Source organism: Bufo bufo, chromosome 3 (genome assembly GCF_905171765.1).
Source record: "Bufo bufo chromosome 3, aBufBuf1.1, whole genome shotgun sequence".
NCBI classification, from domain to species: Eukaryota; Metazoa; Chordata; class Amphibia; order Anura; family Bufonidae; genus Bufo; species Bufo bufo.
In genome coordinates this window covers 654465412-654479197 of record NC_053391.1, presented here as the reverse complement: position 1 = coordinate 654479197, position 13786 = coordinate 654465412, and the positions used below count along the sequence as shown (strand labels likewise).

Here is a 13786-nt window from a genome sequence, read left to right as displayed (position 1 = left end):
AGATGAAATCTCTTCTAGCCGGCAGCTGGTGTAGATTTCTGGTGTAATGTGCAGCAGTTTTATGGCCCACATAGCATAGTTGTAAATATGTCCGGCCGTCGAGTTCCTGCCCTGGTTGTCAGAACAGTGGAACAGTCACAAATTGTTATGCCAAAAAAAAAAAAAGCTGGTGCTACAATTTTTCCAAAAAACTGCTGTAGAAGTTTGATAAATCCCCCCGCTGTGACCATAGGATCAGACTTCACAGTTTGTTTGTTGTCTGTTACCATGGAGATGCACAATCTGCTCTGCATAGAAACAGAATAAGAAAAAAACGGTAGGGAGGAAATATTTTACGCATAGGGGGAGATTCATCATTCAGTTTGCACCAGAAAAGGGGAGTTAAAAAGTGGCAGACTGTGTGTTTGCGAATTTAAAAAACAAAAAAACAAAACACTGGTAAGTGGCACTTTTTATGCGGCCCTTGCCAGTTGTCCAAAAAGGGGCATTGTAAGGGTGTAAAGGGGCATGGCCAGCCACCGAGTCTTTAGTTTACGCCAATTTTTTGGCGGAAATGAAGCAAGAAATCTACGGCAGCTCAGAGCACAGACTTCCAAAGGATAATTTATGACCAGGCCTGCACCCCGTCATATATCAGGCGCAACCTTCAGCAGCGCAGGGGATATCAAGACAGAAGATAGCGCCGCTCTTTACAAATCTCCCCCATATTGCATAGTTGCCTAATTTTTATTTTACTGTATATCTATTAAAAGTATATAAAAAAAAGTTTGCCAAGGTGTCCATAGCCTTTCACTATGTTCATATTTCTATATATATATATATATTTTTTAAAGGATTCCCAGAAGAGCCTCCGTGATCAGATCCCATCCTGGATTGAGCAGGAAAGAGCCTGGGCCGTGGCCTTATTAAAGGTATTTTAATCCGCACCTGATATTGAAGAATAACTCATTCACAGACGAGCCCCGAATACTTACAGTGAGCGCTGCCTAATGGTGGCCGAGATACCGGGCTGAAGAAAGGGAAATTCTGCTTATTCGTCATTCCTATAATTATCTTCCTGTAAAGAAGTTCACACGCCTGCGACTGTGATCAAGTGACTTTTTATTTCTCCGCTCTTATCTCATCCCTCACACTCCCTGTCCCTCCCTTAAGGCCTCATGCACACGACCGTTGTGTGCACCCGTGGCCGTTGTTCCGTTTGACGTGATTTTCTGCGGTCCCATTGACTTTTAATGGGTCCGTTGAAAACTCGGCTGCTGCACCCGTTTTGTCACCCGCGCCCGTGACCCGTGTTTCCTGCCGTGAAAAAAATATAACCTGCCCTATTTTTTTCACGGCTAACGGTTCGCGGCCCCATTCAAGTCAATGGGGCCGTGAAAAACGCGTTTGCACACCCGTTTGACAGCCGTGCCCGCGTCCGCGTCCGCGCCCGTTTTATTTATTTCTTTTGCCATGTTCAAACTGTTTGCCAAACTTTGTGCCAATAAAATTTAAAAAAAATATGTACAGGAAGTTTAAGGTCACAGGTTATGCTAATTTCTAGCCACTTGTGCCTGGAAGCTTCTGTGTGGTGAGGCAGACGTTTAGGATAGTTTCCTGGCACCATGCCACGCTGGAATGTGGAGAGGCTCATCACCCTGGTCCAGGAGAGGCCAGTGATTTGGGATTCACGCTCCAATGACTATTCGGACCGCCTAAAAAAGGATGCTGCGTGGGAGCAAGTTGCCCGGAGCCTGAGAAAAAACGAATGGGCCAAGGCGGATAGCCGAGGCCGGGCCGATTTACGTAAGTGCTAGCAATGCAGTTGTGCTGTCCTTGGCCTGTGTGTGCCCAAAAATATAATGTTTCTAACTCCCTCTGGTCCCATTTTTGGAATTGGGGTGGTCCTGCTTTTTTGGCCAGGAAGGCCTGGACTTGGTTTACCAAAGTGACGACTATTAAATTGCATCCCCCCCCCTTTTTTATCGACAAATGGCTTTGGCTCCTTTTGCACAGTATACAGTACTCATGTCTAATCACATGTCTATGACCTTTTTTTGGCCTGCGCCATGTGCCATTGTAATTGAGCATCTTACAGTTGTCACCTTCACATATATTGCAAATTGGTTTGGACCAAATGGCTTGCACGACTAGTCTCCTCCACCTTGTTCTTCTTCATTAGTATACACACACCAGCTGCACTGTTCCATGTGCTGTTGAATCTCTCCATTTTATATATTTTGTTCTTAGTTCCTATTTTTTTACCATTTTTGTAAAGTTAATGGAGAATTGGTTTGGCAAATTTGGGACTCACAATTGTTTGTTATGTTTTATTTTTTACAGTAAAACTAACTAAAACCCGCTGGGCCAGTTGCCGGGACCAATTCCGGCGGGAGGTCACTAAAAAAGGACGGAGTGGAGAGGGGCCGTCAGGGAAGCGCCCCTACATCTACACTGCCCAGTTGCAGTTCTTAAGACCGGTCATGGATATGAGGACGTAAGTTTCATTTTTTGGTTTATATGCATCACAAATTTGAATTATACACTTGCATTTAAATCTTGGTGCCCGAAAGTGTACACAAAAGTAATGGGTTGAGTGAAGTAGGAGAATGGAAGACAGATACTTACAGTAGGCCTGGCATGTCATAACTGACTGCTCCTAGCTCGTTTAAAATTTAAACACCAAGCATGCCAGAATAGCTGTAAGCTAACCAGTCCTGCTTGGAGTTGTAGTTGGGCATCAGATGGTGGGCAAGAGTTTGTACATGCCTGGTGTTGGTTGTCTACATGACTGTTTGTCAACTAGTGTGCCTCCAGCAGTTGCAAATCTCAAACTCCCTGCATGCCCACACAGCCAAAGGCTGTCGGGGCATGCTGGGAGTTGGAGTTTTGCAACAGATTGAGCCACACTGGTTTGTCACACCAGGCTCCACCGCTGAAGAGCTGTCTGATGAGACGACACGTGCCGTGCGCAGACAGCGCCTACCCTCTCTGTTTTGTTCCTGATGAATCAATTCTTTGCTGGTTCGGGAACATTGATGTTTGCAATCTGACCTAGAATAGAGATGCGAGATGACATGTGTGCACTGCATGCATTATCTCTGCAGACAGATGTTCAGTGTGTTTGACGGCTGTTGCTCCCACACCAATTTTTGTTTTTAGGGGATTTTTGTTGTTTTGGTTTTCGAATTTGGAGAAATGTGTGTCCAACTAACTTTTTAATGGTAGTTTGGAAATATATGATTCGTAAAGGGTTTCATAGGGTGTCCATATTTGGCCCATGTAATCTACAGATTTATGCCCTTTTGAAAGTTTGGAAAAATGGGACACATTCGGGATTTGCACAGTCAACTATAATGGTTTAATGTAATAGCACCAACCACGACAGGGATGCCTTACTTAGCACATATAAAATGTCAATACCATAATCCATGGAAAATGGGTATAAAAGATGTTCCACCAATGCTTGCCCAGCCGCATTAAAACTACTACTCTCCATGCTCAAGTGTGGCCTAGTTTTTTTTTATATTCAGAAGAAACTGAGGTGCTCCAAGGGTTAAACCAAACAACATGTATGTTTGGATGGTTGAAGCAGGCCACAGACTATTGAGTTGGCCAAAATATCCACACTGGTTTTATCCCTTGAATGTTTGTTCCTCTACTGGCGCAGGCCAGCCTCAAACGGCAAACAATGGTTTACCATGACATTAACATTAGCCCACGACAAGACTTGGCCATTCGTTGCATTTCCAAGGTATTTTTTAAACGAACTGCACTATTCCACCAAAAGAGGACGGTCATTGTGTTCAGTCAAATATCTGATGTATGATGCTACTCTCTCTACATTATTTTAAGAACACGCCTGGTTACACCTAATATAAATGATGTACTTTAGAAATGTTGAAAGCAAATGCTCTAATTTTTACTTTTGGTTATTTCAAATACAGAACTGTGGACAGTCTGGATCCTACGGAAGATTCCGACTCAGGTGGGAGTGAAAGCCCAGCCGTCTTTTCACCTGAACCAAGTCCAGCACCTACGCCGGCGGAGGACGTGGACGACTCCACACTGGCCCAGGCCCCCCTACCACTAGCCAGTCCATCGCGGAATCCTCAGCCGCAGCCAAGACGTCGCCGCCAAGTCCCTCCTGCCACCTCTGAGCAAGAGAGTCGTGCGGCAATTGATGCACGCCTCATTGAATTTCTTGCTCAGAGGCGGAGTGATGGTGTGGAGGACAAGATGCTTAGGGGACTTGGGCCCCTATTGAAGCTTGTTTCGCCAAATGACCAACACCAGTGCCTGGCTTCTTTGATTGTGGTCCTCAAAATGTTCACCCTTCCTAATCATGGTGACATTCTAGCGCAATTAAATAACATGAGGAGGGAAATAGAGGATGCCGCACAGCCCCCACCTCCTGACCCCTTTCAATTTGCTCCACAACACACCCAGCCACCTTCTTTCCCCCCACACCACCAGTATGGCCTACCCCAGGGCCAAAGGCAAGGTGTGGCTCAGCCCCTTTACCCGGGCAGTTTGCCACCATGTCCACCACAGCAGGCCCAAGGAAGGCCACGGTCATCCTATCCAGTGGGTTCCTTCACGCAGGACCTGCTGAATATGTGATTTGTTTGATTTTAAGTTTTGTTTATGTTTGTAAAATGTTTGGCCCTTAATTTGGGCAACTTAGTATATCGTTCTTGAACGTGCAGGCCATTTGTTTTGATAAAACAGTGTTTGTGGCCCAAAATTGTGGTCTGTTTTGTTTTTTTGCACAATACACCAAACAGTTTCCATGAACAAAAGTAATATTTTGTAAAATTACACGCACAGGAGCTCACAAAACAACACTTTATTTGTATTGACAAAAACTTTATTTAGGGCAACTTTGGAGTCGAGGTATTAGAAGATTTTTCGGACAATATACAACACAAAAAAAGATGTTTTAATCAATTTGACCAAAGCATCGTTTCCAAATAGTTATATGCAGAATTCAATATGATCTGTCCAAAAAATCTCAGCCCGCAAGCCCACGTCAAGGGTCCTCTTTATCTTGCGAGTCCCTACACTCAACTATCACAATATTTTTACGTAATCTATCTACAAAAAAAAAAAAAAACTAAAGAGCCCAGAAGATTTCAAATACTGCCACGAATAGCGTCCCTCTGCCATGGCACGGACCCCTCTGAGCTGAAAAAGTAGTCTGCATAGAGTTCCCGAACTGCAATGCCAGCAGTCCCAGGTCGTCTATGCAGGGTCCTTTCCAAACCCAAATCTGAAGACGTAGGAAGATCTGCCAGGTCAACAGAAGAGGAAGCCTCGTGAATCCTGGTGAAGTTGTGGAGAACAATACAAGCTTGAATCACCAGGGTAACATTATCCGGATCCATCTGTATGGATGACAAAAACACCCTCCACTTGCTACAGAGAATACCAAAAGCGCACTCCACATACCGACGGGCACGAGTCAACCGGTAGTTGAATATACGCCTCCTGACATCCAAACCACGCTTTGGAAAGGGCCGCATAACATGGGGAGTCAATGCAAACCCTTCATCCGCCACGATGACAAATGGAGCCGGCGGACCTGCATATCCGGGCAGTCTTCTGGACTCGGGCAGGGCAAGCTGGTTGTCACGAAGCCGCTCACCCATTCTCGAAGCACTAAAGATGCGAGCATCCGCAGTGCTTCCATAGGCCCCGATATCAACCATTATAAACCGGTAATGACTGTCAGCAACAGCCATCAGCACTACCGAAAAATATTGCTTATAATTGAAGAAACGGCTCCCTGAGTGAGGCGGCTTCTTCACACGGATGTGCTTGCCATCCATTGCCCCGATGCAGTTTGGAAACTGCGCAGAAATTTGGAAGCCCTCAGCGATCCGAACCCAATCGTCCGCCTTGGGCTGCGGCATCACCGTCTCTCGGAGTTGCTGCCAGATGACATGGCAAGTGTGTCGTACAATCCGAGATATCGTCGAGGTTCCTAACAGAAACTCAAAATGCAGGGATGCAAAAGAGTTTCCAGAGGCAAGGAATCTGTTGACAAAGGAAAAAGGCATCAGTAAATGCAAGGAAACCACAGATTCATGATTCTAGTCGAATTTGGAATACACTACATGATTGTAAACACCCTATGTGTAGAGAAGCGGAAACCTATGGGACAGGTTCCAGAGGCCCTCTGTGTGGGCACCCCCAACCATTGAAAAGTCTAGGGCTTTCCAAAAAACTCCATAGACTTTCAAAAGCATTCATCAGCACAGGGCACACTATGAAAACGACTGGCAGCCTGGAATTACACTAGGCATTTAGGGCACAATGCGAAAAGGCTTAATCGCTAAACTATATTGGACTACAGTATTCCTGCAAATTGGCCGTGTGTACATTTTGCATTAAACTGGAAGGATCGGGATTGATATTTCGCATCCCGGGCGCAAAACGGCTCGCCATCACTGCCCCTTGACCATGATTGCTTAAACTCCCGTTACGGTTTAAAATGCAAAGGGCAAACCCAAATCAGCAAATGGGGTGTGGCCAGGACTACCACAAGTAAGTTCCAACAACTGTGTTTAGCCCCTTGGAAATGGAGATAGTCATGCGCAAGTCCAAAAAGATGAGAACATTAGGCATAAAGAGTACAATAGCAGACAATCGCAGGTGTTGACAGCAGCACAATCCTCAATAATATGGAACAGACTGGTATCTAGACTTCAAATAGGGTGGTGCACGCAGCTACATATCCTGACCGAGGAACCCAATTCTTATAGACACTACAAAAATCCAAGGCACCCAACAGCATTTGTAAAAAAAAAAAAAAAAAAAAAAAAAAAAGGTTACAGCCTGCTGGAACATGGCTGACTGACTGACTAAAGCAACCTTTTACAAAACCTACTGGCGAGTGCAGAGGATTCATGGAGTGTCTGGAGGCCGTTAGCTGAACACACGTTTAAAACTTGCACAAAATAAACTAAAAACTGCAATAATGGATTCTTAGGTGGCAGGGAATAAAGGGGTAAAGCAAAAAACAGCTCTAAAAAGTTTTAAACAACAAATAGAAACGTTAACAAAGCAAACAGTAGCACATGTTTCACAGCAGCCATTTTCAAGCACATGTTACTCCTGACACAAGCACTGCACATTACTGGGTAAAGTTAAAATGTTCAATATTGCTTACCTCAACGTGACAATGAGCCTTTCCGTAGGAGAAATGCTGCGCCTCATATTGGTGTCCATAAAGGTAAGGACAGTACGTAGAGACGACAGCAAGCGATCAAATGTACCCACTGACATCCGACAGAAGGAATAGAACTTCTCAGGATGCTGCCGCAGATCATTGTAGAGGGTATGGAAGTGTCCTTTCCGGTAGCGTTGGGAAACAATCGGATGGACCCAAAATCGTCGCCGTCTAACAGGTTGCTCATTCAACAAAGGAGTGCGCGGTCCCCATTGCCGACAAACAACCCAATGCAGTAAGAACTCTTCCTCTGAATCCGACATGGTGAAACAGCAAAGAGAAGCAGCCAAAATAACCTCTGTACTCTGGAAAGACTACAGAAAATGGCCACAAAACCAAACTCAGGTGCCCTTCATTTATACCAGTATCCAGGGTGGAGCTATTAAAATCACATTCTTTAAACCATCCCATGTTTTATGACGGGCCGCAAAAAAAACGGGAACACGGACACACGGAAGCACAACGGTTGCAAAAACGGTCACGGATCACGGACCAACGGAACCCCGTTTTGCGGCCCGCAAAAAAATACTGTCGTGTGCATGAGGCCTAATTAAAATCAACGCGTGTTTTAAATATGTCTCCAGCCATTTGAATGTGATCTGAGTGTTTCCTCTCGCAGGCCTCTCTGCCGCCTCTTTATCAGAGCCTGAATCTGGAAGATACGAATCTGTGGAGTCATTTCTCAAAGAGCTCGGTGTGTGAGCAAGAATTCCCAGCAGCCGTTGCCAAGAAGCTGTCCTTGTTTCAACAGGTAATTTGTTATCAAGGCTAATTGACTTAATAAGCTGTCAACTATCTCCGCACTCCTGACAGTAGCAGCAATTGAAGGTAGATCGCTAACAGGGAGCGCTGTGCAGGTTTTTAGGTAGCAGAACATACTCTCCAACAGTCCTGATTTCCGCTGGATTGGCCTGTAATATTGCGCACTGGGCGGGGCTTATATGCATCAAATGGTCGTTCTGGAGAGGTTTTGTGGACGTTTCCAGTTGCATTGGGGCGCGGCTCAAAGGGAACATGTCAGGTCTCTTGTGCTACCCTCTCTGCACGGCCTGCTGTAATGACAGACAAACTGATTTCATCTGTCACTTACATGTTAAGGCCCCATTCAGAGGACCGTATGGCCGCCGTGCAAATAGTGGTTCGCAATACACGGGCACCGGCCGCGTGAACTCCATGCTGTGGTGCGGACCCATTGACTTGAATGGGTCCGTGATCTGCAGGATACGGCAAAAGATTAGGACATGTTCTATTTTTTGCAGTGCGGAGGCAGGGGCGACAAAAACCCACAAAAGGGCTTCCAAGTGTTTCGGTTGGCGCCGGTCCATGCCTCCGGACCGCAAAAGATAGGACATGGAGTTCACACGTCCGGTGCCTGTGTATTGTGGGCCGCTATTTGCAGTCTGCAACATTGGCACGACGGCCATACGGTTGTGTGAATGGATCCTAAAGGGCATCTGTCAGCAGATTTGTACTGGCTGACCTGTTACATGTGCAGTTGGCAGCTGAAGACATCTGTGTTGGTCCCATGTTCATATGTGTCCGCATTGCTGCGAAAAATAATGTTATATAATATGCAGATGAGCCTCTAGGACAGGGATGGCCAACCTGAGGCTCTCTAGATGTTGCAAAACTACAACTCCCAGCATGCCCGGACTGCCAACAACTATCAGCCTACAGCAGGGCATGGTGGGAATTGTAGTTTTACAACAGCTGGAGAGCCACAGGTTGGCCATGCCTGCTCTAGGAGCAACGGGGGCGTTACATTGACAACACATGACCACTGCAGACAGTCATTGGCCTCTTGAGATGAACTGCTGAGGCCAGGGATTGGCAGCAACGTTCATATGTTGTCAATATGACATCACTGGTGCAGCTGCGAAAATAGGGCCCAGCCGGGAGAACCAAAGCGGCAGTACAGGATCTGGCAGGTAAGTACTTACTTGTTCTTCTTGGCAGCCTGATCCAGAGGGGTGTATGGTTTCAGGGTGAATGCCAACGATTATACGCTGAGCGTGTCTACACTTTTGTGCACAAAGTATGCAGAAATCTACGCTTTAGGGCTCATGCACACGACGTATGTATTTTTCTGTCCGCAAAAAACGGATCCGCAAAAAATACGCATGACGTCCGTGCGCATTCCTTTTTTTTTGCGGAATGAAGCAGCTGGCCCCTAATAGAACTGTCCTATCCTTGTCTGTAATGCGGACAATAATAGGACATGTTCTTTTTTTGGCAGAACGGAAATACAGACATACGGAAATGGAATGCACACGGAGTACCTTCCGTTTTTTTGGCTGACCCATTGAAATGAATGTCTTCAAAAAAACGGAACGGAAACAGAAAGAAATTACGTTTGCGTGCTTGAGGCCTTTTACAGTTTCTATCCCAGTCCGGCATACGCCTCCGTAGATTTCATCGCCTGACACTATTCAGATTCTTTAGTCAAGGTTATGATTGCGTTATCATTTTGCACCGACATGGAGGTGACATCACTTGACCCCTCATCCAGCCCCCTCCTCATATGTTTCTTCTTGAGCTCAGTTCTGCTGACTGCCCGTGACCCTTCCTCCTTCATCAGCCCCAGAGCCTTTCTGCATTGTAATTCAGCATAGCCATATGCCAACATTGTGGTTGTATTAACCGTCTAGAATATACGATATGGAAGGAAAAGGCCATTATTCTCTTTCCTATCATCTCTGTTCTCATAGTGGCCGGGCATTCATCATCTTCTAGATTTCATCTACAAACTGTAATTACTATGCCAATTGTTTATTCGCTTTGGTCTTTTTTTAGTATCATTTAGTAACGTGATTTTTTTTAATCCTATTTAACTAATGAAGTTTAGCTGTTTCTTGTGAAGATTGTAGCATGTTATTAAAGGCATTTGTCAGGACCCACGAAAATGTTACAGGTCAGGAATGCTCTAAAGAACCTCAATCACCCACCATTCCTGCGCCATTGCTCTAGTACTCCCGGTGGTCTTTGTTTTCGGCTCTGTAGCACTGGTGTCACAGACTACTTCAGGTTATTGCTACAGCCAATCACTGGCCTCAGCGGTTATGTGAGGAAGTTTGGTACATAATTACTGTAGCAAGACACGGTATGGTAAATGACTCTACGGTTCTTAAAGGGGTTGTCTCACTTCAGCAAATAGCATTTATTACAAGGCACTTACTAATGTATTGTAATTGTCCATATTGCCTCCTTTGCTGGCTGGATTCATTGTTCCATCACTGCTCGTATCCAGGGGTTACGACCACCCTGCAATCCAGCAGCGGTGGTCATGCTTGCACACTACAGGAAAAAGTGCTTGCCTCTCTTGGAGTGCATACAGGGAGTGCAGAATTATTAGGCAAGTTGTATTTTTGAGGATTAATTTTATTATTGAACAACAACCATGTTCTCAATGAACCCAAAAAACTCATTAATATCAAAGCTGAATATTTTTGGAAGTAGTTTTTAGTTTGTTTTTAGTTTTAGCTATTTTAGGGGGATATCTGTGTGTGCAGGTGACTATTACTGTGCATAATTATTAGGCAACTTAACAAAAAACAAATATATACCCATTTCAATTATTTATTTTTACCAGTGAAACCAATATAACATCTCCACATTCACAAATATACATTTCTGACATTCAAAAACAAAACAAAAACAAATCAGTGACCAATATAGCCACCTTTCTTTGCAAGGACACTCAAAAGCCTGCTATCCATGGATTCTGTCAGTGTTTTGATCTGTTCACCATCAACATTGCGTGCAGCAGCAACCACAGCCTCCCAGACACTGTTCAGAGAGGTGTACTGTTTTCCCTCCTTGTAAATCTCACATTTGATGATGGACCACAGGTTCTCAATGGGGTTCAGATCAGGTGAACAAGGAGTCCATGTCATTAGATTTTCTTCTTTTATACCCTTTCTTGCCAGCCACGCTGTGGAGTACTTGGACGCGTGTGATGGAGCATTGTCCTGCATGAAAATCATGTTTTTCTTGAAGGATGCAGACTTCTTCCTGTACCACTGCTTGAAGAAGGTGTCTTCCAGAAACTGGCAGTAGGACTGGGAGTTGAGCTTGACTCCATCCTCAACCCGAAAAGGCCCCACAAGCTCATCTTTGATGATACCAGCCCAAACCAGTACTCCACCTCCAGCTTGCTGGCGTCTGAGTCAGACTGGAGCTCTCTGCCCTTTACCAATCCAGCCACGGGCCCATCCATCTGGCCCATCAAGACTCACTCTCATTTCATCAGTCCATAAAACCTTAGAAAAATCAGTCTTGAGATATTTCTTGGCCCAGTCTTGACGTTTCAGCTTGTGTGTCTTGTTCAGTGGTGGTCGTCTTTCAGCCTTTCTTACCTTGGCCATGTCTCTGAGTATTGCACACCTTGTGCTTTTGGGCACTCCAGTGATGTTGCAGCTCTGAAATATGGCCAAACTGGTGGCAAGTGGCATCTTGGCAGCTGCACGCTTGACTTTTCTCAGTTCATGGGCAGTTATTTTGCGCCTTGGTTTTTCCACACGCTTATTGCGACCCTGATGACTATTTTGAATGAAACGCTTGATTGTTCGATGATCACGCTTCAGAAGCTTTGCAATTTTAAGAGTGCTGCATCCCTCTGCAAGATATCTCACTATTTTTGACTTTTCTGAGCCTGTCAAGTCCTTCTTTTGACCCATTTTGCCAAAGGAAAGGAAGTTGCCTAATAATTATGCACACCTAATATAGGGTGTTGATGTCATTAGACCACACCCCTTCTCATTACAGAGATGCACATCACCTAATATGCTTAATTGGTAGTAGGCTTTTGAGCCTATACAGCTTGGAGTAAGACAACATGCATAAAGAGGATGATGTGGTCAAAATACTCATTTGCCTAATAATTCTGCACGCAGTGTATAGGCTAATACTTTTTCCTACCGTGAGCAAGCACGACCACCACTAATGGTTTGCAGGGTGGTCGTAACCCCTGGATACAAGCAGTGTATAATGTGATAGAAAAATGAATCCAGCCAGTAAGTGAAGCAATATGGACAATCACAATACATTAGTAAGTGCCTGGTATTCACTTTCTTTGCGTGATAAATGCCACTTGCTGATGGCATCTAATTTCAGTAGAGCGGACCCCACACGTATACTGTGTTCTTACAATTGTTACCTCTGTGTGCCATCAGGCATCCGATGTGAGGAAGAGCAGACTGTATGTATCCCATTAATAATGGTTATGATAGGAGTGCATTCAGACTTGGAGGCAGCCACACCTCCAACTATGTACTAAGAAGACCAAAAAAAACACAAAAAACATAAACCAAAAATATATACGCAGATGTACATGGGGTCTGCTTTCTGGAATTTTTTAGATTTTAAGATCTTGTAGCCAACAAATAGGAACCTTCATTTACATTCAGAGAATGCATTGATGAAAAAAATAGTAAAAAAAAAATTTTAATCTGTGAATTTAATAATTTTTACCAAACTAAAAATCTAAATAATAAGTATTTACCGGTTATAATAAAGCTTTTCTGCACTTTCTCTAGATTCTTGTGGTACAAGCAGTTCGGCCGGACAGACTTCAGAGTGCCATGGCCATGTTTGCTTGTCGGACTCTGGGTAAGATGATTTTTTTTTTTGTTCATTTTTTTACCTATATAGTGGAATGTGAAGGAAATCACAGGAAAACAATATTTTATCAAAACAATATCTTTATAATGTGGTATAACTTTTTTTCTTTTTTTTTTCGGTGGGGGGGGGGAAGGGGGTGGACAAAAATTTTTGGGAAACAAGTAAGACAGTAACATATGGTATATACAATAATATATCGTTATGGTATAAGACCTCAGCCATCGAAGCAACTCGTATATCAATTTTACAATATTTTTGTCTCTAAAGATATATTTTTTTCTTTGTATTATAATAATTTTTTTAGTTCGCCCCTGGATCTCTTCCATAGAGGTAATAAAATATTATTCAACGTGCTCATTTTCAGAGGATCCAAAGGCTTTCTAATGGGCGTTTAGGTCTTCAGCAGATGGCTTTTTCTTGGAGAGGAGGTTAATCAGACAGGTTGGGTTTTTGCTGTCTAGTTTTGATCTAAGCAGAGCAGGAGATGGCACATGACGGGGCTTGTGATATATGAAAAAGAGGTTGGCGTGTATGTGTACACAATGGATTGTAAAAGCATAGGCCGACCGAGCGCTTATGTAAATTAAAAGGGGTTTCCGAAATTTTTATACTAATTACCTATGCTCTGGATAGGTCATCAGTGTCTAATCGGTGGGGGTCTGACACGCGGAAACCCGGCCGATCAGCTGTGAGCATCGGTGCCTTCTCGCAGCTTACCAAGCACAGCGCCGTACATGGTGTAGTGGTTGTGCTTGGTATTGTAGCTCAACCCCATTCACTTCTATGGGGCTGAGCTGCTCCTAGGTCACGTGACTGATGAATGTATCGTCACTGGCCTAGGAAAAGCTGTGAGAAGGCCGTGGCGGTTAGGAGCTGATCGGCGGGGGATCCAGATGTTGGACCCCCACCGAGCAGATTCTGATGACCTGATGACCCATTTAACCCTCAGAAAAC

General features: G+C 44.5%; 1 protein-coding gene across 3 annotated transcripts in view; it reads left to right on the top strand.

Moving 5' to 3' along the window:
• Positions 1 to 13786, top strand: part of DYNC2H1 (dynein cytoplasmic 2 heavy chain 1) — a 433565-nt gene that overhangs the window by 247191 nt on the left and 172588 nt on the right. For all 3 annotated transcript variants that reach the window (XM_040426277.1, XM_040426279.1, XM_040426278.1), the window contains 3 exons: positions 834 to 911; positions 7833 to 7964; positions 12748 to 12820. In XM_040426277.1, the coding sequence (XP_040282211.1) occupies positions 834 to 911; positions 7833 to 7964; positions 12748 to 12820 (283 nt within the window). The remainder of the gene's footprint in view (positions 1 to 833; positions 912 to 7832; positions 7965 to 12747; positions 12821 to 13786) is intronic.